Here is a 27057-nt window from a genome sequence, read left to right on the forward strand (position 1 = left end):
AATATGCATTCTACTTTAGCATTTCTTGCCTTATTTTTTGCTATGTTTAATTTGTATCTCACTGCTGCGATAAAAAGACCAATAAAGTTGATCTTATCTCAATTTTACATCTCTGTGTAATTATCTAGGGGTTGTTATGGTCTGAAAGGTGGCTGGATAACGAGGGGTCTCCAATGACTGTCTTAACTGGTAGTCCATTTCCCATTGAGCTTTCAGTCTCCTTCCATCTGAACGGTTCTGCTAGGGTGCATAGACTGTAGTCTATGTTTGGGTCTGGGTGAGTGGGTTCAGTGTCACAAAACTGTCAGTATATTTTCAGTCAGTATGCATAACCATCCTCCATTAACAACATGAAAAAGTTATTAAAGCTGCAAGCCAATCAGTCTATTTTATAGTCTTCTAATAATAAAATAACTATTTAAAAAAAAAATTCATATGTAAGGATTGCTTGTTTTTGAATGGTGCAGCAGCAGATTTATAGAAATAATTAAGGGTATTTTACACTTTTTGGCATTTTACCCCAAGATGTAAATAATTCATGCTGAAGTTCTTGTATTTGCATAGAAAAAAGTAAATACATTCAAGCTAGTGACTTTTGGATTACATAAAGGTGCCATTTAACATGTTTCTTGGACAAAATCTTTTGCATTCCTGTCGATTTAAAAAAAAAATCCTCATCAAATACCCTTATCTTGTGTTAATGTATTTATCTGGTGCTATTTATGTGAAATACATTTATGTTTTCACCTTTCTTTGCAAAAACAATATTGTAAAGAAACCGCTAATCTTTTGTGATAAACTGGTGACTTGTCCAGGTGAACCCTGCCTTCGCCCTAGGTCAGGTGGGACAGACTTCAGCGTACAGATAATGGATGGATGGAGAAATTGCTAATCATAGACCCTCGTTGAAATTTATGATCAACTGTATGTCATAGCAGAAAATTTTCACTCAATGTTAATATATATTTAATAAATACAAAATGCACACTCAGAGAAGCTAAACTATAATGACGGGAAATTATTTAGAGGGAAGTGAAAAGCATGTCAATAAACTGGACTATATATATTGCCTTCATGCTGCTAAAACTCCTCTGACCCGGTGGGGCATGGACACGGGGACTCTGGGGACGTCCTGCATCCATGCCCAGTTTGTAAACTTCAGCTGTGTTCCACGGGTAAAAATTTTCTCCACAGAACTTATAAATGAAATATTGATTAGCTAAATGAGCACAAGCAATCACAGAATACAAGAATATTATTGTTTATTAACGACACTGAAATGTAAACACTGAGAGTCAGTAGCCATCGTTTAGTGTAAAAACAGATGCCATTACTGGACAGCACTAATGGCTAAGTACAATACCAAAATACCATCACTAAAATCAGGACAATCGCTACTGAAAATACAGTCTCTGATAACTTGTGACTACATGAGAGATTTTTTAAATTCACAACAAGTGACATGCAGCATTTAAACTTTCCATATCATCTTCCTCTACTTAATTTCAGGCACTTTAGCTTATTATTGTGAAATACAGTACACACTAAGTCTAGTAAGGAAGTTGTGTTGTAAGGCAGCCTGGTGATGATTAAAGTCTCGATCTTTATTCTTGTACGCTCCACAACACTTTGATTCAGGTCATGCCTTATTCAGCACTCTTCATACATGACACACTACAACATGTGGAAATGCTGGGACACAAATACTGAGACTCAGAAAGTAACTTATGAAAACTGTTTCTGTGCTGAAACACTCTTAAGTCCACACATCTGTGATACACACGAGTGATTCAAGTCCCTCATAGTAAAAACAGTTGGTATACACCATATCATTAGTGTCACCTTCAGGTAAAACTGACTAGAACTCCCAGGAGTCCATCCACTTCAGGCCTGCCATGGCGCTGCCCGGCTCGTGTGCTAGAGGACCTGTCATGCCGTAGGACAGAGGATGGAACAGGTAGAAGCTGATGGAGAGACAACAGAATGACAAGGAACCTCATTAAATGCAGCAAAAATGACACACACTGAAACGGTATAAGATGTGCTACCATAATAATATCCCAGTGATCTCACCTGTAAAGAACGCTAAGTAGAAGTACCATCTGGCCGACTCTCTGCACCCAGTCAGAATAAGGTGGTTGGAGCAGCAGGTCAGCACTGTTCAGCAGGATGTCTATTGTAATGCCTGTGACAATCAAACAGAAACCAGAAACATGTGAACAACATGACTGCTTTGCCTGTATCAAAATCTAACACTGTGGGCTCCCATCAGACAAAACTGAAGATGGAATGTGGGGGCACTGTTGTAGGGTAGTCATAAAGCTGTCAGTTTCATAACGAATGAGCAAAGGCAGCATAAACTAGGGTCTTTTCAGTGGTTTCATAGAGCAATCTGGGTGTGACTGGGGCTTCAGACAACTGTGCCCCCTTCAAGAACGCCAGTTAATGCTGATGGATTTTGTCACTTCTATTAATATTTGGTGTCTTTGTGGAGATTTGGAGTAACTCTCATGGTGCTTTGGGGGATATAAACATGTGAACAGGCAGCGTTTTAAATCGCATACAGGGGGTCCTCAACTTACGTCAAAGTGCCATTCCCACAGCCCGACATAAGTCGATTTTCGCCGTAAGTCAGAACTCCATCAGAAGAGTCTGCTTTACGCTTGGGAGCCATAATGAAGGGCAAAAAGTCAGCCAATGTAGCACAATCCAAGGTGGCTTTCAACCAGCGATTGTAAACAAAGCTGTCTTATAGCGCCGCGTGACGACGTATTCATCCGCTCCGCTCACCAAGTAGTTCCACGTAACCAGTTTTGACGTAATGATGAAACGCTGTAGGGAGAAGATGTCATAAACAGAGGACCCCTGTGGTTTTCTTTTTACTTTAAGTATGTACCATAGCGGCCCTCATAAAGCACCATTTCATGCGGGATGCACATAGATGGGTCATACTTTGTACTAATACAGCACCCTAAACTGTGACCTTCTCATTCTATAGTGGAAAAGAACTGCCATCTGTCTGCGTGCTCATTGTGGCTTTAGCACTTTGGCATATGTGATGAAGCTGAGCAGAGAATTGTGGGTCAGAATAAACAGAAAAGCGTGCTATCTTACATACTGCAAAATCCGACCATATGTAATAGGACATCCTGGTGTTTTTAGCATACTGCATTTGACATGCTACATACAGGGGGTCCTCGGTTTACGTCGGAGTTTCGTTACTACGGATCGATGTAAGTCAATTTTCACCATAAGTCGGCATGCCGGCGAAAATGTAAACAAAGCAGTGACATGCATCGCGATATTGATCAGATCTTTGGAAAAGTCAAGAATACTAATAACTTTCATGCATGTATGAGTCATTTTACAAGAAGATAACAGAATATATTGAACTGTTTTTACAACTTAGTCATTTTATTATATCGAATTTCCATTCTGTGAAGATGGCTTTTCTTTTCTTACTGCTATCAGAACAGTCTGACTTACGGTTGGGAGCCACAATGAAGGGCAAAAAGTTAGCACAATCCAAAGTGGCATACAACCGATGACTGTAAACAAAGCTGTCTTATCGGACCGTGTGACGATGTATTCGTCTGCTCCGCTCAGCAACTAGTTCCACGTAACCAGTTCCGACATAATGATGAAACGTCGTAGGTCGAGGACATCCTAAACCGAGGACTGCCTGTATAGGGATGTACCAAGTCTTTTTTTGAGGTTCTATATAGTATTGAAGTACGGATATTGGAATGCAGCCATAGTGTGGGCTACAACCTATAGCACTTGAAGAGAAAAAATATTGGAAGTATGTCTCTACACTTAGATCTGACTTTGTAATGAATTTAAGCATTTTTAATGCAGTATGAAAATGCAGCATGAATCACAGTCTGAAAACCAGTGCTCTGTATATTAAAAGCAGGAAAATTGCAGTGGGGTTTGGTACCTGTTAGCATGCTGCTGAAGAGCATTGCGGGGAAGTAGTGATGGTAGTAGAGGACACGGCTCATAGTATAGAAAGGTGCATAGTGAAGCAGCCAACCAAGGAGCAACAGTCCTCCTCCTCTCATAAGCACTTGAGATTGCTCTGAAACACAGCCGCATAACTTACATTTAGTAGATGTTCGAATCATCTGTTCACTCCGGCTGATCAGCCAGAGCAAACACTGTGACTCCCCTAGCATTAATCATACCTATTCTTTTTGGGCCCAGTGAGAAACCTCTTTGGATGGTGATAGATGCCACTGCCACCATGATGAGATACAACCCCAAACTGGCCAGATTCACCCACCAAACCACCTGGAAAGTAGTTTTTAAACATGGGAGTGTTTGTCTGTTTTTATCAGACAAGAAGTACCAACAGGGAAATGAAGCAAGAATAAAAGACTTACAGGGTTTCCCAGCAGGTAAACACGATACTCAGTTTCATTCACTCCTGAAAACCTCAGTCCCTTTAGAAAAACAAACCAGCAACCGTTACAGTTAAAGCGAGCTACACATTCACGTTGAATTCTTCATGAATAAATCTTTATACCAAACTTCATTCAGTGCACCTGGTAGTTGATGGGCCAGTGCCAAGGTTTGGAGTTCATTTCATTGTCTTTGGGTTTCAAGCCACTGTTACCCTAAAAAGACATTTTTTGAAAATTTCAATAATTTTAACAACACACGTTTACAGGGCAGATGGGCTAGTTACTTACTCTTATCATAACAATGTGAGACTCCAGTAAGATTTCAAGGAAATGGGGTTTCAGCACAGACAGACTAATGTTGGGCACTGGCAGAACACACAAAAAGTAATGTAACATGTTAGCAAATATTTAACATCAAGAGGTTTGGAAAACATCATAGAGGCGTATAAAATGGGTTTATCTTACATTTGGGATTGATATGATCCTCAATGTTCCACTGAGAGCTTGGAGTCTCCTTCAAGTAGGGACTACAGGTCACCTCGACCTGCTCCCAGCCCCTGAATACAGACAAAACTTGTTGTGCATTTTGACTCTAAATACACATGACGACATAATGACTGATTAGATGATCAGTGTTACCACTTTGGGAGAGTCTTGCCAGAGGAGTAAAGCACACATCCAGTAGCTCGGTGCAGAAAGCGAACTTTGCTACGCAGCACTTTCACCAGGTCACCCTTCTTACCTCCACACACCTCCAGCTGCCACAGGTCATTGATGTCCCCTGTACCGTTCTAAGAACAGGTCGAATATATTTTAACATTAGCGACAAATAATCCCACAATAACAGGCAATCAGAATCTAACGTGTCACTAATTCTGAATAAGACAGTAGGCGTCTTAGTAACTTCACAATAAAGTAGCTTTAAAAGGAAACTAGAAAAGCACTCAGAGAGTGCAGACCTCCGCCAAGGATAGAGAGGAAAACAGGAAACCCATGCAGTAAAGGATCACGTGCTGGAATTGAACCTGTGTCTCTGACACAGTTCTGTTTACGAATCACCTTCTTAACCAGTTGAGCTATCTGGATACCTTGAACCAATTTGTTGGACGACATACTAACCTATGATGTTTTAGTCCTATTTTGGACCACATAGTAAAACATACTAAAAAATTCAAAGCGATCCAGAATCCAGGATCCTTTCTGGATTGCCACCAAAATTAAATCAGCTCTTCCTCTTACCATAGTCTACATCCCCTCAAAATTTCATCTGAATCTGCCCTGGCGTTTTTGAGTTATCTTGCTAACAGACAGACAGACAGACACACAAACACTGGGTGTCACATAACCTCCTTGGTGGAGGTAACAAACTGTCACAATCACAAAATTTTACTGTAGTTGAAAATGTGTGTGTGTGTGTGTGTGTGTGTGTGTGTGTGTGTGTGTGTGTGTGTGTGTGTGTGTGTGTGTGTGGGGGGGGGGGGGGGGAGATTAAAAAAATTTCACAGTGAAACTTCTGATGTCCACATTTTCAATATTTTTGGGAAATCTTTGAACACTTTTTACTGGAAAAAAAAGAAATGTTAAAAAAAAAAAAACATTTCTTAAGAACATTAAAAAAAAATCAACCAAATTCCGTCAAAATTCGCTGGATTTTGGGAGATTTTTTTGTGAATGTTCTTAAAGAAAATATTAGAAGTTTCACTGATATATATGGAATCACTTGTATCGTATGTCGCTACTAGTTTTAGATCAGTGATGTCAGTGCCTTTGATCGTCCTCGTTTTGCTGTAAATTCAACATCTTGCCTTCTCCAAGTTACTGGGCTCTGCTTTATAGTTTTGCTTAAAACCAAAATGTGCTCTCAATGGTGCTGTAGGGTTTGACTTTGCAACTGAATTCATGACATTAAGGTCAATAAATGTTCATCGAAATTCAGTCAGATGAATATTAGAAGTTAAACACCTAGAGATAACTAGTTAGTGCCATTAAGGACTCCTTCTTCACTACCAGTGCAATATTCTATACATATACAGTATTCAGCCTCATGTGCAATACCTTTACAGTGCAATACCTTAATAACAATGTGCAATATTGCAATTTAAGTTGTGTTCTAATTTATTACCCTGGTTTAAGCACTTATGTCTTTTTTTTTACATGGTACTTTGTTTAAACTTTCTTGTACACAGTACTTCTTATACTTACAGCATTTTTATATAGACTTTCTCAGATATAGATTCGTCTATTTATTCTTTTACTGTCTTTTGTTGTTGCTAGGTACTGCAACTCTATACACCAAGTCAAGTTCCTTGGGTGTACTCACTTGGGAATAACGGCTTTTCTGATTCTGATCAAAACATACTAGATGAAGAGTTGCAAACAATGGAAAACAATGTGGAAATAATGACAAAAATCTGACATTCCTGTCAGCTTCATCCAGCCGTTAAGTATTACAGAAAGTTATTACATATGTGTGCTCAGACGATTACATCGTGTAATAAATGTGACAGGCCTGCATTTGTTTACTGCACATAGCAGTTCAGTAAAACTAGTCATGTCTTTTCAGATTTATGTTCCAGGTCTACTCACAATGCCATAACCTGTAACCTGGAAGTGTTTCTTGGTCAGAGGTGCCTCATGGAGGTGACTGTGAAGGTTCCGAGTTGTTCTGAAAGGACATAATATTTTTAGTCTTCATATTATAACTTTATATACAATTTAAAATGAGACTGTGCACTCCTAATTCTTACTCTTTATGCTCCAATCGGATGATGTCACCATGACGAACCAGATCAGAGCTCCCAGATTGAGCTTATTAAAGATAAACAATAGAAGTAAACAATAAAATGACCATGCTTAATTTGATTTGGATTGGTAAAATGCCTAACTCTATAAAGTAAATCAATATCATTTTCCTCACAATTACTATCATTTTGTCTGTGAACCAGCCACAAGTTGTTGTAGTCCTTATGGAGGTAGGCTGTAACCTGTGAGCACAAATCAGAGAAAAAAAGTGTTTATCCAGAGTAAAAAAATAGTACAGATATAACTATACACAGTATCGAAAAGCTGAATCTGTCATCTGACCTGCTGTTGCCGTGATCCCACTCCTTCTGGGTATAAGTGCCAATGAGAGTGCAAATAGCCTCCAGCTATCCGGAGGTTTTTCACTGTAATGGTGGAGCCATATGCCAGGTCTGCACCAGAAAAACAAGAGAAACAAAGGAAACTTGTTTAAAAATGTCTTTTAAAATGTTGTAACACGGAGCCCCCACGCCTGACAATCATGCACCTAAGTGTGAAAAACCTCAATAGTAAAACCCTGATATGTAACAGTAAAAAGGAAGCAAATGTTTCAGGCCATCTGGCTAGCATACTCGTCCCGCAGGTTAAAACTGATCCATTTTAAAGTTTGAAAATGTGGGGAAAAAAAATGATATTTCACAGTGAAATGTCTGATGTCCACATTTTCAACACTTTTGGGAATTTTTTTTTACATTTTATCGTGGATAAAAAAGAAATGTTAAAAGATGTTTCTTTAAGAGTATTCACACAAAAAAATTGACCAAAATCCAGCGTATTTCGCTGGATTTTGGTTGATTTTTTTGTGTGAATATTCTTAAAGAAAATATTAGACGTTTTACAGACACATATGTAATCAGTTAAGATATTTTTACTCATTTTTGGAAGATTTTTACTCATTTTTTGAAAATATTTACAAGACTTTTCTTGCCAAATTTGGGGCATTTTTTTTAAAATAAAACTTTTAAGGAATCATTGCTTTTTTCCTGAAGGTTTTGTAAATTTTCAGAAATTTGGGGATTTTTTTTTTGCTGAAGTTTTGGATTTTTTCAGACAAGTGAACAATTTTTTGGTGCCCGTAAATGAAGACAACAGGAGGGTTAAGCAATGTATGCATTTGTCTTTAACCTCATTTCCACTTTATTATTTGTGCTTTAGTAAACACAGCTCCAGCTACATTTGGTCTGATTCAGGAGATGTGTTTGGAACTCACACTCGGGCATTGATGCGTTGTGGAGGTTGTTCCCCAGTAAGCGGGATTGGAAGGCAGAACTGAAGAAACCATCCCCTGGTCCACTGGCAAGACAGAACCGTCAAACAGTGTGTTGGATGTTATCATGCAGTAGTTTGTGAGATGAGCAGTGATCACGCTGAATTCAACAATCGTACCTACCTTTTGTTCAAAACAACAAAGTGCACTGCAAATATTGTAACGTAGAGGAAGAGTGGAAGCAGGATGAGTCCAACAACTCGAGCCAGGAAGTGCTTGGCAACGTCCACCTGCCAGAAAGAAGACGAGAAGGACGGTTGAACCTCTAACATTGATCATCAGCGCTATCAGTGAAATTATGAATAGCCTGCTGTTCACCAGCGAGAGCCTCAGGTCTCCCAGAAGTCTCCAGAGGTCCCAGATTGTGTTCAGCCCAACCAGCAGGATGACAAACAGACCCACAAACTTCACTCCCAAAGCACCAGCCAGGTTGACACCAGTCAGTACCAGCCAAAACCACCAGGAGGCAGTGAAAGGCCTGAAGACAACAGCCAGCAGAGAACAATGAAATACAGCTGTCCCTCGTCATACCACAGTTCACTTTTCATGGCCTCACTGTATCGTGGATTTTTTAAAAATTGTATTTGGTATCACAGATTTTTAACTATATTGCAGGATTTTGCAGTATAAAAAACATAAAAAATTAAGAATTAAAACATATTAAAAGAATATTTAATTGAATTAAAATGTGTAGCGTACAGCGCTGGGCACTGATTGGCTCAGCGACTGTAGCATCAGTCTCCTCCGCCTCCCATGTATAGCGGCTTTCAGCATCTCGTCTTGTCCATTCCCAAAGCAATCAGCCAGTAGTTTGGTAAGCAAATCTTAGAAAAACAGTGACAGATCACTACGCACCAGAGTCCAAAGTTGGACCTCAAATCTACTAATTATAAAGTCTCAGTGCTCAATGTAAGATGACAGAATCTTCTTTTCCTTTCGGCTTTTCCCTTCAGGGGTCGCCACAGCGAATCAATTGCCTCCATCTAACCCTGTCTTCTGCATCCTCTTCTCTCACACCAACTACCTTCATGTCCTCTTTAACCACATCCATAAACCTCCTCTTTGGTTTTCCTCTAGGCCTCCTGCCATGTGAAATTTGAAATAAGAAAGCAGTGGTGTAGCACTGATACCTGATAAGTTAACTGATTAATAATAATATTATTATTAAAGACATTATGGAGGATGGTTTTTTTTTGTTTAATTTGTCTGATTCACATAAAATGAATATACTGACCTTTAGTGGACTTGTATGTATGGTCTCTAAAAGAATAAAAAATAAAAAAATAATAATAACTGTGGACATGACAGGACCTGAAAAACATCAGCCAATCGACGCGCTCGGACCGAGGCGTTTGGTTTGCTCCCTTTCCTGTCAATCAAAAATCTTCCGGCTCAGGCCTAGTTACGTAGATTACGTACGCCTTGGACTTACGTGTTTTCCGTATGTGTTACTTTGGTATAGCTTTATAGTTAGCTGGCGACTTGTTTTGCTCATCTTTTTTTACATAATGGCAGATAAAGATCCAGGGGGACCCAGCCGTAAAAGACAACTTCACGAGTGCTACGCAAGTTTCTGGAGGGGGGCGTTTCTTCGTAAATGTTAAGAGGGGGAGGTTAGAGGGGGGTGAGGGAGAGGTTGTATGTGCGCATGCGCATGCTACGTTCAAAGTCGTAGGAAATTAAATCTCCTCTAATGCCTTTAACTGAATGAAATTTTTGATTGATGACTACAATTGCGAATCCTTAATTCACTCTTGTACATGTAATGAATGAGTCAGCGTGTAGTTTCAGGACTAAATAGCACAGGAAATGACACAACAAAAAAACATAGATGGAGAGTTTAGTGGTGTCTTACCTGTATCTCTGCTGGTTGAACTTGACCATACTCAGCACTGCGGCCATGATGAAGAACATGAGAATGGGGTCTAACAGGATGTACTGGGAGATGGTGATGCAGCCAGTGTCTGTCAGGAAGGAGATGTTCAGCACAATTCATTCTCCTTATAACAACATGGTAAATGCACGCTAATAGACCTTTCACTGTCTTGAATGATTTGACATTTGAATAGATTTTCTCAAAGACGCTGGAGATATTGTTCAGCAAACAGCGGGACAGATCTTCCTGACTGAGAAAAAGCCTTTGCAGGCTTTGCAGTGACTATACACAACAGACAGAATGATCAGTCTGCATATAGTGAAGGTAATGATGTTGTGACAGAAACTCTACGTATTTTCCAGTTATGAATGAAAGTATCTACTGTGCTTGTTTAAATTAAACCCCAACAACAAAACTTCTTTTTTTAAAAGCCAGATTCTTATGATTAAACTATGAGAAGACATCATGTTGTGCCTTTTTTTGTTTTTTTTTCCAGATAGTTGTGCTCATAAGTATACATACCTTGGCAAAAATTGTGAAATATTCTCCATTTTTTAATAGAAAATGTGTGTAATCATGAAAAAAGGTTTTCTTTCATTTAAAGTTAGTGGTCAGACAAAGTTGTTTCTTGTCACACACTTGTATTTGCTCCGATCATTCATGTTTTCATTAAAGAATATTTTACAGATTCTGCTGGGATATGTAAACTTATAACCACAACTGTATATTCTAACACAACAAACCTCCATTGTTCTGCTTCTGGAGACGCAAATATCAAATTTTTCCACGTTTTGCTGCTTTTATGTCAAAATAGCTCACATGTAACCTTCACGCAGACACAAAAAAAAGCATACAAGCAGGAAATGTGTTCCGTTTTGTGACGGACGACACTCAGTTTTAAAAATCACACTGAAGTTAGGTTTAATCTCACATTTAGCTGATGAGAAATGGTGATTTGGCTGCAGAACGAACATTTATAAGACTCTAAAAAGCAAAGACATTAATTTATCGGATGTGCAAAAATAACATGTTCTTGTGTGCACTGTTCTGCTTCAAGCTGCACATTTAATTTTTGCTGTGAAAATTACTGATGAAATTATTTAAAGTATCTATGGACATTCTTGTGAAGGAAAAATTACTCTCTTTCCTCTCATTGAGGTACTTCCTTGTAGTTGTTATTTGTAGATCCGACAGGTCACCTCACATCATTCTATAGGTTGACCATCGTTCCTATTCTGCTTCTCCCAAACTGAGGCTGTAAGCATGTTTAGGTTCCCTCTGTACTTAATATGGCCCTGAGCAAGGCAGATGCTGCGAAGACACATGCTGTAATAAAAACATGACGAAGCTATGATTAGATTTTGTCCAGTTGACGTTCTTGAGCAGACAAGTTGTCTCCATATTGGGCGGTAATCTGAATATGGCTTTCCTCCCAACTCTTTATATACCCAAGGTTGAAGAGGATCCTCAGAATTGATGCTGCCAGTGCTCACATCACTGTGCTGCTCGTCGTATCACTTCTCCTGACATCAGTACACCATATTCTCAACATAAGCCATCTGAGTCTCCAGAATGTCTCTGAATTTGCCTCCTGATTCTTCTCTCGACATCGCAGAATTCCCTAACAATTCTGAAGTGTTTTTCTCAATTCCCAAAATGTGTATATGTACGGAAAAAAGGAAACTAAAAGGTATCACAGATATTGCAAACTGTATGTTTAAAACTCACCAAATATTAGCAGGATGGCGGTGACGAAAGCAGCAGAGTGAGACCGAGACAACTCCAGCACTATGAGGTAGGCAAAGATTGGGAGAAAGGAGCCCAGCACAGCACAGAACTGCAAGACAAGAAGCAGCAGAACACGTCACCAGCATATATATTTAAACTGCATTGTACTCAGATAGGGAAGGGTATTAATTCTAGTATGGAAAGCAACCTACCCCTCTCATCCCCCAGTAGTTGTGCTGTTCATATTTGTCTCCGGGCTTTAAGAAAGGAAAGGTGCCATCGTAACCCGTCATGTAACCAGCGAGACCTATCAGCATCTGCAACAAAGTGACAAAGATACACAATGCACTAGAGAGGCTTCAGGGAACACACTTGTATCGAACAAAATGGTTATTCTGGCATGTCACCTTTCCAAGAGGAGGATGGACGTCAAAGAAGAAGGTCCTGTTGATGTAGTAGCTGCCCATCTTTCCAAAGTGTGTCTCATCCCAGCTGAAGACGAGTCATTGTGTGAATAAAAGCCACACTAATAATGATGCACAGATCCAGATGCATTCATGCAAAGGGGTTTTAACTCACCACACATGAGGGGGCTCTGTTATCTTGTAGAGGCGCGTAGAGAAAGACAGTCCCACCACCAGAAGCAGCAGCACTTTGACCGGAGACTCATCATGTCTCCTGGTGAATAACTGAGCTGATGATCCATTTGAGGACTGACTGTCAGCTTCTGACGAGCGTCCAGCAGTTTGACTGATTTTGTCCTTTGATACAGAAGTGAATGGGGTCTGACAGGTCTCTAGTGAGGTGGGAATATTTTTTCTGTTTCGCAGTGTTGAGGAGTCCCCTGTTTTGTTCCTCTGTGAAATACATTCTTCTTTTGCCATCAGGAAACTAAACCTAAAATAAAAAAGGCCAGACTCCCTTCCAAGGCAGGTAAATAATTTGGTAATACTACCAAATCATGTGATAAATAATGGTTAGCTGCTATGTGGATGATGATGTGCAGCCGTCTTGTCAGGGGCAAATAACTGCATTTAGCATGGATGCTAGGAAATTTAACTCCAATTTCTAAAACTGTATGTCAGAAGAGGCGACACTGACAGTGAATGTCACACCTTTGCTACTTAACAATTCACCACACATCATATTAGTTACATCTTCGCCAAGCTACTCAGAAATTTCCATCCATAACATACGTATTCCAGCCTCGTAGCCAAGAGTCCAGCTGTCCAATGGCGGCATTCAAAACAGTATTAGCTAACAAGATGCTAACGCTCTCCGTGCCTCAAATGACCAATTTATTATTTTAAAATGCACATTAGCAGTCCGACAGTTCACAGTAGCTCCTAGTTTAAGTCAACGAAACACATATGAGCCGCTCAGGCGTCTGGGAGATGTATTCCCATGTAATACATCCATGCGATGTGGACGAAGTAATATCAGGATGAACACAATTTCCCAAAATCCCCGTGGAGTCCATTCCTCCTCTACGGAAACACCGGAAGTTCCTACTTGGAATCTGCTTGGAATATTTATATTTTCCGAACATTTGGTTTATTGGTCCAATTCGGTTCTCTCTCTTAGACATATATGTTTATAATGAAGTAACAGTTTAAAAAATGCACTGCAGATATTAAAAAGATTTATCCCCGGTACAGGAAATGGGAAAAAGTTATGGAAAAGCAGGAAAATCAGAATCAGTGATCGTGTAGTCAGTGCAATAATTTGGCCACTAGAGGGACATAGAGTATAATAAATCATTTAAACGCTTTAGATGTTACGAATACAAGGTGCATTTCCTAACCCAAGTTCGGTCTTATTATTAGTTCAGGGAAAACATTATGTGTAGGTGAATTTTGTTCACATCCATTGTTCATAATTCAGCCCTAAAGTTATGAAGAAATGCATTTGCTCAGGCAAGTACAAATTTGTCTGTTATGTAATCCTTCTACCTAATTACATCTTAAAGGGGAAAAATGCACTATGTATATATTGTACAAGTAAAATTGTACAGCTACTTTGCAGATGTTACATTCAAACCAATTAGTTTGCATAAACTGCTGCATTATCCTGTTAAATTATACATACATTAGGTAAAATTAGCTCTGTCTAAACCAGCTGCAGCATTAACATGTTTGCATACATGCTGTTTTAACAATGTTCTAACATCAGCATTTAATAATATAATGAACTAAATTGGTCTTTCTGGATGACTACTTTTACTTTGGAAAGTTGTCAGTTCATAGTAATTATTTTTGGGCAACTATTCTGCACTTTTTCATATTTTTGTTTCAAATTTAAGCAAGGAACAGTGTGTTTACATTGCAGTTTTGCTACTTTTACCTTAGTCAAACTCTTCCACTGATGCCAAACACATCACACTTACACAACAACGTGCCAATGATCTGTGGAAATACCTGCACCTAAGTGTTTAGTAGCTCCACTGTTTGGTGTGATGACTTTCTGATCATTAGAGGTTGTGTACCGTGTGCTACAACAAACTTTCCCTTCTTGCTGTATCACAAATAAACTCACTCTCTCTGGATATACACACGGTGAATGTAGTGTGCCATATTTCAGAATAAATGATCGAGGAGACAGATATTTTTTATGTTTTATTTTGATGACTGATAGTGATTACAGTCAAGAGGTAAACAAAATGAATGAGCATGATATTTCCATTGACCACAGCTTCACAACAAGGCATTTATCTCAAGTCATTTGTGGTTTTGAAAGTTTTTAACCATTCCGACTTTGACCTAAATGTTTCCGGACAGCACAGTGAAATACGGTGGGCATCGAGTGAACACATTTGTTGTAGCTTTAGAGATTATGAATGCAGGTTAACTGTATAAGCCATCAACATTAGCTATCATCCAAAGTTAGAATTAGACTTTAATGATTCTGCTGAGATTTCTTCCTGACTATAAAAGACTACAATGTATGAATGGGTATGAATTCATTAACCAGAGGCGGAGGCGGATACTGTCTGTGATACATTCATGACGTAAGGATCCAATAGAGACTAAAAAGAAATAATGCTCACAATTACTAATATTTAGCTGTAAAGTTGTGATGCACAGAAGTCGGTGCTTGCATTTCAAAAGTATTGTCTTTGTAATGAACTTATGGAGACAAAATGTCTGCGATTAGAACAGTGCTGCCACTTCCAAAAAATATAATTCATTGTCTGCTCCACAGGGCAGGGAATACACACAGTTCCTCTGGTACAGTGTCAGCCACTCTCCTCATACATAAAAAGATATGTTTAAAAAAACATTTTTACAGACATATATAAATCTACAAAGCTATAATGCCAGATTTTTCTTACATTTTATGTTTTATGTCAAACAAAATATTGGTTGTGCTATAATGCATTAAGAGAATATGTAACAAAAATAATACATAGTACTAGATCTGTACAAAATATACCAAACCTCTCCAACGAAGCCTTTGTCTTGACATGCATTCAGAGATGCACACATGGGAATGGTCTGATGTGAGAGCAGAGATCTAATTGCCTGTGTGTCATTGGTGCATAAAACCAATCTCTCATTTTAAGCGGTGATTTTTTTGATTGTTAAATGAGCTTACCTTTCTGCACTAGGCTAGAACTTAGCCTAGCATCAAACTCAGGGTGCATATGATTTTTTTTGTTGTTTTTCTTTTTTTCAGAAGTATAAAACAAGTTAATACTGTTAGAAAGAAAAAAAAAGTCGGGGTCAGGAACTGAGTCCATGCTTTCCTACTTCATTGCTGGAACTATATGAAAATGGTGTCAAACAGAAGAAGGCAGGTCACACCTATTGCACCGCTTTCAGAACATTACATAGATCATCATATACATCTACAGTCTTTCTGTGCGCACATAAAGGCGGAAGTTTTGAATGTGGAAGTTTGGCTGTGCTGACGTATCAGTTCTTGGTCCAGAGATTCTTCATCTTCAGCTTGCAGTTAATCTTGAAGAAAGGCTGCTGTGGGAAAAGTTTGTTCTTTGAATGATTTTGGAAGTTGGTCGACCCTGGCGTCCGTTTAGTCCAAGGCCAAAGCAAATTACAGTGACTGAGTGAGACATATTTTGGTGAGAGGTTTGACAGTGACGCACATGCTGATATAGTATGGCTGAAATCTTATGACATTCCTTCCTTTACAAAATACATTTACTATCTCCCCACACTCTCTCTGAAGTCAATTGGCGAGACAAATAAAACAAGAGGAATCAAGTATGCCCTCTGAAATAGGTTGCTTTCTTAGTTTGCAGAGGCCCGTCATGTAAATGAAATAAATAACACAAAAAAAGAGGAAAAAAGGAAAGTGACAGAGAAAATAATGTGGAAAGCATATCTGTATATCAAATTGCCTGGGGTTACTGAATAAAAAAGATCAGTCCACAAAATCCCTTTAAGGCAAATGGATATCTGGTGAATCCTAAATCCCATGTAATACATTCACTGCACAGTTCCTGGTCCTCTTGAATGTGTATGAGGGGGGGATGTGAATGTGTTCTGTGCTGAATGCAAGTGTGTGTGCTTTTGTGTGTACATGTTTGTGCCGGTGTGTGTTTGTGGTATGCAGGGAAACGAGTTTGGACGTTTCAGCGTTACTATTGGAGGTTTAGTGCCGGGCCCTCGGGGGGAAAGGGCAGAGGGATGAAAGGTGATCTTTGAGGGAGCAGGAGAAGCCAGCGCTCCGACGGTCTCTGTCTCAGTTTCCCGCCTCCCTAAGACCAGCCTCCGGGATTGTTGGGATGCATTTGTGCGGCTTGGCAGAGGCCACAAAGCCTGGCAAACAGGTGCACTTGTAGGATCCGTCTGTGTTGGTGCAGTGCCCGTTCTGACACAAGGGCACCTTGTCGCTGATGTCCTTACATTCGTTTATGTCTGCAGGAAAACGGAGACATGACGAGTTAGTCAGCAGGGAGATTCCACAGCTGAAACAGCTGCCTGCGCCACATCTGCTGCTGAGTGGCCTTATGGGTATGAGAGGTGGGAATGCTAATATAATTTATATTTGTAATTCCTTGGAGTTTATTTCTCATATCCTTCTTTTATTTCTTCTTGCCTTCCTTCCTTTCATTGCAATTTCACCATCATAAATCACACTGAATCTGAGTTTCAAGGCTCATTCTTGACTTTGGAAACAAGCAGGGGACAAAACCTCTTTAAGGTTTATTTAGTGTCTTTTATCAGCTATTCTGGACCTTTTCTTTATAACATATTCCATAACCTCAAAAAAAAAAAAAAACTCTGGATAACCAACTACAAATTTTTCAATCAAAAATACCAAACATACTCTGGTTCCTGTTTCTCAAGTGTGAGGATTTTCTGTTTGTCTTTCTCTGAAATTACACCAAACCGACACGCCATTGAAACCACCTGTATAATATTATGTACAGCTCAATCGTACCACCAAAACAGCCCTGATCTGTCCAGGCATGAACTCTACAAGACTGAAAACAGTGTTCTGTGGTATCAGGGACCAAGATGTTGGAAGCAGATCCATTAAGTCCTGCAAATTATGCGGTGGTGCCTTCATGGATCGGAGTTGTTTTTCCTGCGCATTCCACAGATGCTTGATAAAGTGAGATCTGGAGTATTTGGAGGTCAAGTTGATATCTTTAAGTGTTTGTCATGCACCTACACCGTTCCTGAATGAATATTTGCAGTGTGGCAGGGAGCTTTGTCCTGCTGAAAGAGGTCAAAGCCATCAGGGAACACCACTGCCAAGAAGGGCTCTATGTAGTCTGCTACAATGTTTGGGGAGGTGGTATGTCTCTAAGTAACATCCACATGAATGCCAGGACCCAAGGTTCCCCAGCAGAACATTGCTCAGAGCATCACACTGCCTCTACCAGCTTGCCTTCTTCTCATAGTGCATCCTGCTGTCATCCATTACCCACAATGCACAGGAACCCAGCTATCCAGAAGACGTACAGGAAGCTTTCTTCCACTGATCTATGGTTGATCCATGGTCCAGTCCTGGTGCTAATGTGCCCATTATTGACATTTACAGGAGTAGACAGACAGGATCAGCACGGACACCCTGACCGGTTGCAGCAAACTGTGATTTACTGTGTGTTCTGATTTCTGTCCATCATTGCCAGCGTTGAGGTTTTCAACAGTTGTGCAACAGTAGTTTTTCTGTGGGATTGAACCACATGCACTAACCTTCATTCCTCACTCGCATCAATGATCCTGTTGGTGGTTCATTGGCTGTCCTTCCTGGAACCACTGCTGGTACATACTAACCACTTGGAACAGCCCATAAGACCTGCTGTTTTGGAGATGATCTGACCCAGCCATCTAGCCATCACAGTTTTGCCTTTGTCAAAATCTCTCACATCCTCACGCTGCCCATTTTTCTTGCTTCCAACACATCAACTTCAAGAACTGACTGTTTACTTGCTGTATAATATACCCCACATTCTCTTTACTTTTCAGTGGTTTAAATGTTGTGGCTGATTGGTATAATGGATTAGGAGGTTTTGGAGTGTTGTTCGGGCAAAACACGATATTTGATTTGACCAAACATTTCATCATCATCATTGCAGCCTCTCACTGAGTTGGTGGCTGAAAGAATGAGGAAATAGGGATTTATTCATCCTCAGTATGATGATTCCTAACATAGCTGAGTCATGAATTTCCTCTGATCACATCACACAGCTTTCTCAGCAATGGTGGGACTGTTGAGAACTTCATACAACCTTATGAGGAACAAGCAAAGGTTGTTTTAATTAGTTCCACAAAAGTTCACGTTTGGAGGTACAAGGCTGTCACTCAACAAAATGATATGTTGCGTAACATCTCATCTTGTATATCTTTATTCAAACATGCCGTCATGTTGCGTGTCGGCCGCTCAGGATCTGAACTTGAAGTCCCAGCCATCCCGAGCACTGGGCTGTTCGGAATGATGGTAAAATTAACAGTGCATTGGATTATGTTTCCTCTTGGCCTTCAATAAGTTGTTCTTTCCCTTTTTCAGCGCGGGAGGTCTGATTGTCATTTCATAGCATTCAATCTCAAATGACCCTCTCTCTGTTTATGTCATGTTCTGCTGGGGAAATGCAAGTGGTGATATTTATAATAGGAGGCATGGCACGAGTTGCGCAGCTCCCACATGTTTCCACAGAAGAGGAATTCAATCATTTTCCATGGGAAAACCGCTGACCTTGAAAGCGATAAGCTCGTCTGCAGACAGAATATTGTAATCATAGCGTTTCATTGAAACAAGACATCTCACTTTCTTACAAAGCAAACAAAGTACATGTAAAAGATATAATATCTCATGTAATACACAAGTGGCTAAGATTCAAGGCCTCCTCACTCTTGGCAGTGTGCAACTAGGGAATTTCTGACCAAAGGGTAACACACAATGGTTTCGAGGAGTACACTGCTTTCATTACTTTCCCATAAAACATAACTTAATGCAAGGTTGTTAAACTCAAAGCTTCTCCTTGAGCTTGATGATATACAGCATGAAGAGTTACCCTGCTGAAATTAATCCAGGACCTGGCTCCAAAAGGCTTAAACCTGAAGGGAGGGTTCGCTGCGGTTTGTTTTCAAGACTCAACACCACATTGTGAAACAAGATAAAATGAAGTGATGGATTCCCCTATTGATTCAAGAAAGTCCCTGAACATTTTTATTTTTTTTAACTCGGAGTCTAAACATGGGTGGTCCACTGAGAGTGATATCAAAGATGAAGGGGAAAGAACCCACCTATACAGGCCATCTTGTCGAGGTCAAGTTTGTAACCGTCGAAGCAGTCGCAGGTGTAGCCTTCTCGCACACGCACACAGCGGCCGTTTTCACACCCATTCAGGACTCCACATTCTTCTGCTCGGAGACCCTCAAACCCCTCATTGCGATCTGATTGAACATATAAAACACATGTAAGGATACATTGTGGTTACTGGTATTGCTACGCAACAATTCATGCTTTTATTTTCCACATTACTTCTTGGAAATTTGTATTTATCACATTATCCTGTATAATCTCTATGCTTCCGGAAATCTTTTTGGGCAAATTACATGCTTGATTGATTTTTTGAAATAAGAAGAGTTGAATAAAAACCTTAAGCAAACAGATATTTATAAAGAGTGTCTCCTTTTAAATGTCAGTGCACTATTACATGGAATCTGCAAAAGTTTTCTTGTAAAGTAGCTAAACTGTATTAACTCTTTAAGCCTTAACTAACCTGGTAGAACTTGTAAGACGCTTTAAGAACTATCATTAGGAACTGTCACCTCTTTAAGTAACTAATTCATTTAATTCAAGTTAATGGACCTTTCTTTTCCATATTTGTCTATTTTTGAAGGGACCTGAATCTACCTTTCTTTTTTACGCATGGCATTTTTAATAAACACTTTTATATACATCAAACTGCATAGTTTGTATCATTATAGCCACGATAAAAGCAGTGGCAGAAAACAATGAAATAGGTTCACCTCTGTTCTGCACTTATGAAGAGTTCTGCGGTACTACTGAGGTAGTATTTCCAGTTTATGTTACTTTATACTCCCACTCCACCACATTTCAGAGGTAATAATTGTACTTTCTACCCCACGACATTTATTTGACAGCTTTAGTTTATTTCTAAAATAAACATTTTACACAATGGATAATATAACAAGCATTTAAAATATAACACATTGTTAAAGACGAAACCTGTGCGTTCCAACATTTTTTTGGCTTCTGGCGTCTTACAAAAGAAGCTTGTAATTGAGTCACATTTCAGCTGTCTATGACTTGTTCACAGCTCCACCAAACAAGGGATTTTTCCCTCTCAATTTCTCACATGGTTTCATTTCAATAAATGTTCAAATGATCCAATATCTGACAAAAATCAAAGATTACAGAAAAAGCCCAAAAACTGAAAACAGATTTATGGATCGGAACTTTGTTTTTTTGTCTTTCCTCACTCATTAATCATCTGACGAGCATTTAGATTTATCTGCTGTCCCTGTATATAAAACTGGATATAAAGTAGTTCAAATTGGCTCCACCTGCAGCAGCTACAACAGTAACCTGCTGCTGACACTCTGATGCTTCAGTATTAATGATCTAATGATGTCATATATAATAATACATCAGTCAGAAGGACCAAACCAGTACTTTTACTTTAACACTTTCATTACATGTTGCTGCTAATACTGTTGTCTTACTTGTGAAGCACTTACACCTTACTGTATTTGCACTTTTACTTTCTATCTGAACACTTCTTCACCACTGTGGAAAAGTAATTGCTCTGCAGCATGTTTACTTTACATGTCAGACATTAGATAAGCTCATTAAATACTGGGCTAAAGTGCTCATCAACATAGTGGAGCATAAACCCACCAGCATAGGGGTGCACATGTTGTGGCTGGTTCTCTCGTGGTCGTTGGATGGGGACTCGGACTGGTGGCTGCTGAATGCTGTAGTCATTGTCAATAAACAGGGGAACGCTCTCAGGAATGTCATAGGGTCCTGCAGCGCCGCCATAATTATCCCAGTATGGAGGACCTAAATGCTCTGCAGGATCCTCGGGCCCCTCACCACCATACTCGTATCCGATCCGCTCTCGCAGACTATCTGAACCTTCCCTCCAAGGCAGGTTGCACATTATTGCGTAGTCCTCTGTGTACAGCAGCACACAACGATCGTGAACATCATTATTCTGCTTATTTCATAACATTGCAATTAATTGATTATTTAACAAAGTAATCGTTGTCTTGTGTGTGTCCCGCTTCTCACCAGAGTATCTCTTGGGACAGAAGGCACAATTTCCACTCCAGGCGATCCCATACAGACAGCAGCATTCAGTGTATGTAGTTCTGCGTCCCTGGAGGGGCTCCGCACACATGTTGTCCCCTTCAATTCGCTGCCAGCAGATGTCCACATGCACATCGTGATCATATTCTATAGGCCCTCGAAGACAGAATGAGAAGTATTTCACAAAGGGTATAATAACAAATATACATACACCTCCTGTCAAAAGTTTTAGGACACTGTCTCATTCAAATAAAGTAGAACCTGTCCTACAACTTTTGACAGGGGGTGTATTTAATCATATGGATGTGATCAGGGCAGGACTCTGATCATACATGTAAAGTTTCAGGCAGATTGGAGCATATTCCGGGCATTTACACAGCATTTGAAATTTCATGGCGAAGGATCAAAATTCCAGAGGCCGCCACAGACACGCCCTTTGACTTTGAAAAAAGATTTTAATAACTTTGGATCATTAAGGCCTCCTGTATGTACTGGCCGAATTTGAGGTGAATTGGAGTTTACCCCTAGGAGGAGTTCGCTCTAGAATAAAATGAAAAATGGGCAAAATCTGACATTCAACGCAAAATAGCTCACTTCCTGTTGGGTTTGGAATGTGGCTGTCACTGACTTTTTTGTTCAGCCTGATGTGCTGCATATGTGTACCAAATTTGGTAGATACACCCCCTGTCAAAAGTTGTAGGACAGGTTCTACTTTATTTGAATGAGAAAGTGTCCTAAAACTTTTGACAGGGGTTGTCATTCATATTCCGTCCCCCAGTTGAGAAATGTCTCGTTCCAGTGGCCCACTTCAGACAGTATGGCTCTGAAATTTACTGTTTTGCTCATATTTAAGGTAGGCTTAATAGCAAGAAGGACCTGGTGTCAGGCACCCACATTGGACTTGCCACACCTCCCTTACTGGGATTCAAACCCCGATCTTCTCCACCAAAGTAGTAGTGTTACCCACTGAGCTATCCTGCTCACATTTCAGATGTGTGACTCCTAAACTGAAAGTATGGCATTACTAAATACCAGGAAAAATACCTGACATCTTTGTCCACAAGAGTGCATTTCTAGGAACAGGCAAGATTAAGTGCAGAGCTCACAGGCCTCTGGTCACACTCCTGCTCAGATGCGCTGGCTCATCAGTATAACGAAGAGCGGCTGTGCTGAGAACGCAGCCGGCAGAAATGGCTAATCAGCGCCGTTTAAAGCAGGGCGCTAGACGCTGCTCAGTGCTGCATCATTATTCCATCCCCTCTGCGACACGGACTCTCTGTCAACCCTGCACACCGCTTCAGCCTCCTCGCTCCACGTCGTTTCCCCGGGACATTGTTTCGGTACTGGATTACCTTCATCACATCCCCGCTCCTCGGATCCCGTCGCCCTCAGATGATCTTGTCCGCTCCACCAGCCCTCGTCACTCAAATCCCCCACCGTCTCTGACAGCTCGTCCCCCCGTCTTCCGTCTACCTTTCCCTGGACTCCGTAAGCCACCTTCCCTTTTAATTTAGTTTAGTTTTATGTTAGTTTATCTCGGCCTTCGGGTCCGCCCTTGGCTTAGGTTAGTTTATTTTCTCCTCCCCACTGTTTCCCTCCTGCTTTCAATATTAAGAGTTTTTTTCTGTTCTTATATTCGAGTTTTCATTAAATCATCATCAATTTCACCCTCCTGTCTGTGCCTGCTGCTTGGGTTCTATTCTGTTGCGTGACACCTCTGGTAGAGGACCTGAGCAGATGATCACCCTTATGAGTGGGTAGGGAGTTTTTTCCTTTTCAAAAGCAGTGTCTGCAATTCTTTAGAAGAATTGCTGATATTTTTCTAGCTACTACATTTAGATAGTTGGCATGCCAGATTTACTGGAACACAAACATGCACAGGACACACTAGAATAGTGTTGTGTGGATTGGTCCAAGCCACTTTGTTTCTCATTTATAGACACAGCGCTGCGAACAAACATCAGACGTTTCTGCCTTTTACACACAACAGACAGCTCTCAGACCTCAATGAGATATTTGCTGAGTTTGACAACAAGTGAACTGAATTAGAATCGCTAGCTGAACATTAATTATGCAAAAACAACAATATAATACATATTGGCATGTTTGTGTGTGTGTGTGTCACACCTTCTGTGGTGTTCACACCAATGCAGCGTCGCCGTGTGCTGTCCAACACTAATGGAGGACTGCAGAAACAGTTGAAAGACCCGGGTGTGTTCACACATTCTCCATTCTCACAGGAGTTTCTAAATTCACACTCATCATAATCTAGAAACAAATGAACAGGAGACACACAGAGACACTGATCAGCTCAGTACATTGTAACATATTAGTATAAACACTGAAAGTAGACAATGAGTCGTGTCCAAAGATCAACCGCCTTCACAAAGAAACGAGGAAAAAGACACTGGAATGAGATGCAGATCACCGTGATCATAGTGATGATGTTTTCAAATGTTAAAAAATAAAGGTAAATGTCATTTCTTACCCACGCATTCAAGCCGGATGTTGTCGTAGTAGAAGCCGGAGCGACAGAAGCAGGTATAGCTGGCTAAGCTATTTGAACACCGTCCATTCTTACAAATGTCAGATTCAAACATCTCACACTCATTTGCATCTAAGGGGAGAAAGACAGAGTCACAAATTAATATCAAATAAATCACCTGCACAGACAGCCTCGTAAACCTGGTGAGGGATTATGCCTGCCTATCTGGCTTTAAACGTTGCTACAGATAGACATAAAACAGGGTGTGACGTTCCACTTCTTTGTGCCAAGTTCTGCGTGAAGGGAAGCTATAAAAACTCAGGGAAATCAATAAAATAAGTTAGTATTTATGAGTGTGAGTGTTGTACCTATGTAAGGCCGTTGTTCTCCGAGACTTTGTGTAGAGGAAACAGGCAAGGGAATTAATCCCGAGCCATGGGGACACAACTGGATATAATCCTCTGGAAAATAAATAAAAGTTGATGAGTAAAGGAAAAGATTCTAAAACACTCAAAAATGCCAGTTTCACATAAAAACATGCATTTTGCTTTAATAAAGTATCGATACAGATGCTGTCGTACCTCTTCCTAGGACTGGACAGGGGTGGATCTCGCAATTGTCACCCCAGCCTGAACCGACTGTACAGCAGCACTCCTGCTTGGTGATGTTGCGAGACAAGACGTTATCGCAGAAGTTCCTATCATCCACATTATAGTAGCACTCCTTCCTCTTCTCCTCCCCTGAGGGAGCGGACGAAGGGATGGGTTTGGTGTCAAGCAGAGCTGTAGATCAACAAAGAAAGTATTTCTTCAGGCCATTAATCATAGTCAGAAATCCACCTGTTTTGGTCTTTCAGTAGGGCAAAGCTCACTGTTAAAGCAACTTAAACCCAAATCTCACTACTGTGGTGGGATCTCCCAGTATGTAAAGTAACAGTAAATCCCACACTTTGGTAGGATTTCATCAGATAATGGTGTCAAAAGGCTTCTTCTCAGCTCTCCATCTGTCAGTGTGTCCAAACACCTCCAGCAGGTAGTACATTACCCCTCGCCTGCCACTGCTGAGCTGGCTCATTTGTCCAAAGGCATGGGCTCAGGCATTTCACCCTTAAGCTGCTGGCTTAGCCAAATGGAAACACTGGCATGTGAGTCAACACACCATTCAGCCTCACATGATTGATTAACACACGTCAAAAGCAAACAGCGGAATGTGGCAAAAAGGTACACAAAGGCATAACTGGGGTTTAGTGCCCGGGCAGAAGAAAAAACATCCCCGCTGAGGGCGCGCCGCCTAATAGTGTAAATACACCCAATTTGTGTACACATACGCCTATCAAGCTGGAGATGTGATGGTATTTCCATGACTCAAAAGGCTTGTTCTGTTAATCTGAAATTGCAACATATTGCATATCTGTAACCTCTACAGTTAAGATCATTTTAGCACGGAGGAAAGCAGTGTGTCTTTAGCTCTAATTGCCAATAGCTACACCTTATCCTTGTTTGTCTTGGTGGGAAAATGGGTTTACAGTAACTGTGGCCTCAGGGCAGCTGCTTGGCTCTGCTGGAGGAGTTACTTCATCGTTCGTCCGAGGGATTAGGCTAATACGCATTTTTTGCAGGCAACCCACCCAGCCATAACCCCAGCCTATAAAACAAATGGAAACAGACAGGTCAACAGATACTCTACGAGACGTGGTCAAAGAAATGTCCACCTCGTCACCCTTGTTTGGATAATGAGAGACGGCTCATTAAATCAGGGAAAACTCCGTCTCCCAACGATGGGATGGAGAATTAAGTCCGGTGAGTCACTGTGAGTGCTAGTCCTGCTCTATTACCAATGGAGCGGCACTGGCTGGTGATGGGATCAAATTCCTCATTGTCGTTGGGGCAGATGCACAGGAAGCTGCCATCGACGTTCTCACACAGGACCTCACCGCACACTGCCAAGCTCATCTCGCACTCGTTCACGTCTGAGAAAGGCAGGAGAGGACGGCGTGAGGTCAGCAGAGGATCAGGCACGTACACGCAGGCAGGCGCTCAACAAGGTCGTGGCAAGGTCATGCAAAATAACAGTTTTTATCAGGTGGTTACTTCATATCCAAGTGAAAAACAAAGTATTTCATATATCTCTTTACATAATACCATAAAATCTAAATTTATGTCACCAGTAGCTTCTTATAAAGAGAAGACACTTCCTCTGGATGATGGATGGATCCAATTTTGAAGCAAAATTTATTTTCCTGTTTATTAAACATTGAAAGCTTCTAAACTTCCCAAATAAAAACGAGGACCAAACAGATGTGGCAATTATACACAACAAATAAAAGTTAAGTTCAAAACTGAAACGTCGTAATTCGCCTCCTCATATTCGCTTGTTGTCTCTCATGTGTTTGTGGCTTTCATTTCCAAACCCACTGGGTCCTATTCAACATGCACATTTTGAGGAAAGGTCATAAATACTGACTTTCATTCTCAAAATAGGCAGTTTCCCAAAACAGCTGGGCACTGTGGTTTGAGTGAACATTATCAAAAAAGTATAATAGCACATTTGTTAGGGACTATTTTCAGCTGCGGATGAACAGACAATTGGTTTTCTTGTAATCCAGCAGAACTATATGTGTGAAATTGGCTTAAAATAACCACAGTGCCCAAGTTAATAAGCTTTATTAGAATTTGTGCACACTGTCAGCTCTTGTTAAAAGGAAGAATTCATTATTTTTTTTAAAGACGGCATTGTATCA

The 27057-nt window shown here is 40.4% G+C and overlaps 2 protein-coding genes across 5 annotated transcripts in view; both read right to left on the reverse strand.

Moving 5' to 3' along the window:
• Window positions 1-1245: 1245 nt before the first annotated feature.
• pomt2 (protein-O-mannosyltransferase 2) lies at window positions 1246-13581 on the reverse strand. Of its 3 annotated transcripts, none has more exons than XM_022212463.2 (21): window positions 12659-13579; window positions 12487-12571; window positions 12292-12396; window positions 12080-12188; window positions 10331-10439; window positions 8794-8953; window positions 8599-8705; window positions 8419-8501; window positions 7491-7600; window positions 7324-7390; window positions 7154-7214; window positions 6993-7071; window positions 5046-5197; window positions 4872-4963; window positions 4695-4771; window positions 4548-4619; window positions 4386-4445; window positions 4188-4293; window positions 3941-4081; window positions 2074-2185; window positions 1246-1964 (listed from the first exon to the last, which is right to left on the reverse strand). In XM_022212463.2, the coding sequence occupies exons 1-21, from the start codon at window positions 12961-12963 to the stop codon at window positions 1859-1861; spliced, it is 2298 nt and encodes a 765-aa protein (XP_022068155.2). In that variant the 5' UTR covers window positions 12964-13579; the 3' UTR covers window positions 1246-1858. The 3 variants fall into 3 exon arrangements, 1 of the variants encoding a protein (XP_022068155.2); XR_007943177.1 differs by having other exon boundaries at window positions 1928-1964; window positions 2074-2832; window positions 12659-13581; XR_007943178.1 differs by lacking the exon at window positions 1246-1964 and adding an exon at window positions 2583-2832 and having other exon boundaries at window positions 12659-13581.
• A 1100-nt stretch (window positions 13582-14681) lies between these two features.
• The window catches only part of LOC110963933 (latent-transforming growth factor beta-binding protein 2), an 89141-nt gene continuing 76765 nt past the window's right edge, over window positions 14682-27057 (reverse strand). Inside the window, exons 33-41 of one of the 2 annotated variants that reach the window (XM_051948864.1) lie at window positions 26152-26286; window positions 24899-25099; window positions 24686-24778; window positions 24321-24449; window positions 23960-24100; window positions 21815-21988; window positions 21419-21697; window positions 19798-19947; window positions 14682-16959 (exon numbers count right to left, since the gene is read on the reverse strand). In XM_051948864.1, the coding sequence (XP_051804824.1) occupies window positions 16784-16959; window positions 19798-19947; window positions 21419-21697; window positions 21815-21988; window positions 23960-24100; window positions 24321-24449; window positions 24686-24778; window positions 24899-25099; window positions 26152-26286 (1478 nt within the window). In that variant the 3' untranslated portion in view covers window positions 14682-16783. The remainder of the gene's footprint in view (window positions 16960-19797; window positions 19948-21418; window positions 21698-21814; window positions 21989-23959; window positions 24101-24320; window positions 24450-24685; window positions 24779-24898; window positions 25100-26151; window positions 26287-27057) is intronic. The other variant, XM_022212462.2, reaches the window with a different exon arrangement.

This window comes from Acanthochromis polyacanthus, chromosome 1 (assembly GCF_021347895.1).
Source record: "Acanthochromis polyacanthus isolate Apoly-LR-REF ecotype Palm Island chromosome 1, KAUST_Apoly_ChrSc, whole genome shotgun sequence".
Classification (NCBI taxonomy): Eukaryota; Metazoa; Chordata; class Actinopteri; family Pomacentridae; genus Acanthochromis; species Acanthochromis polyacanthus.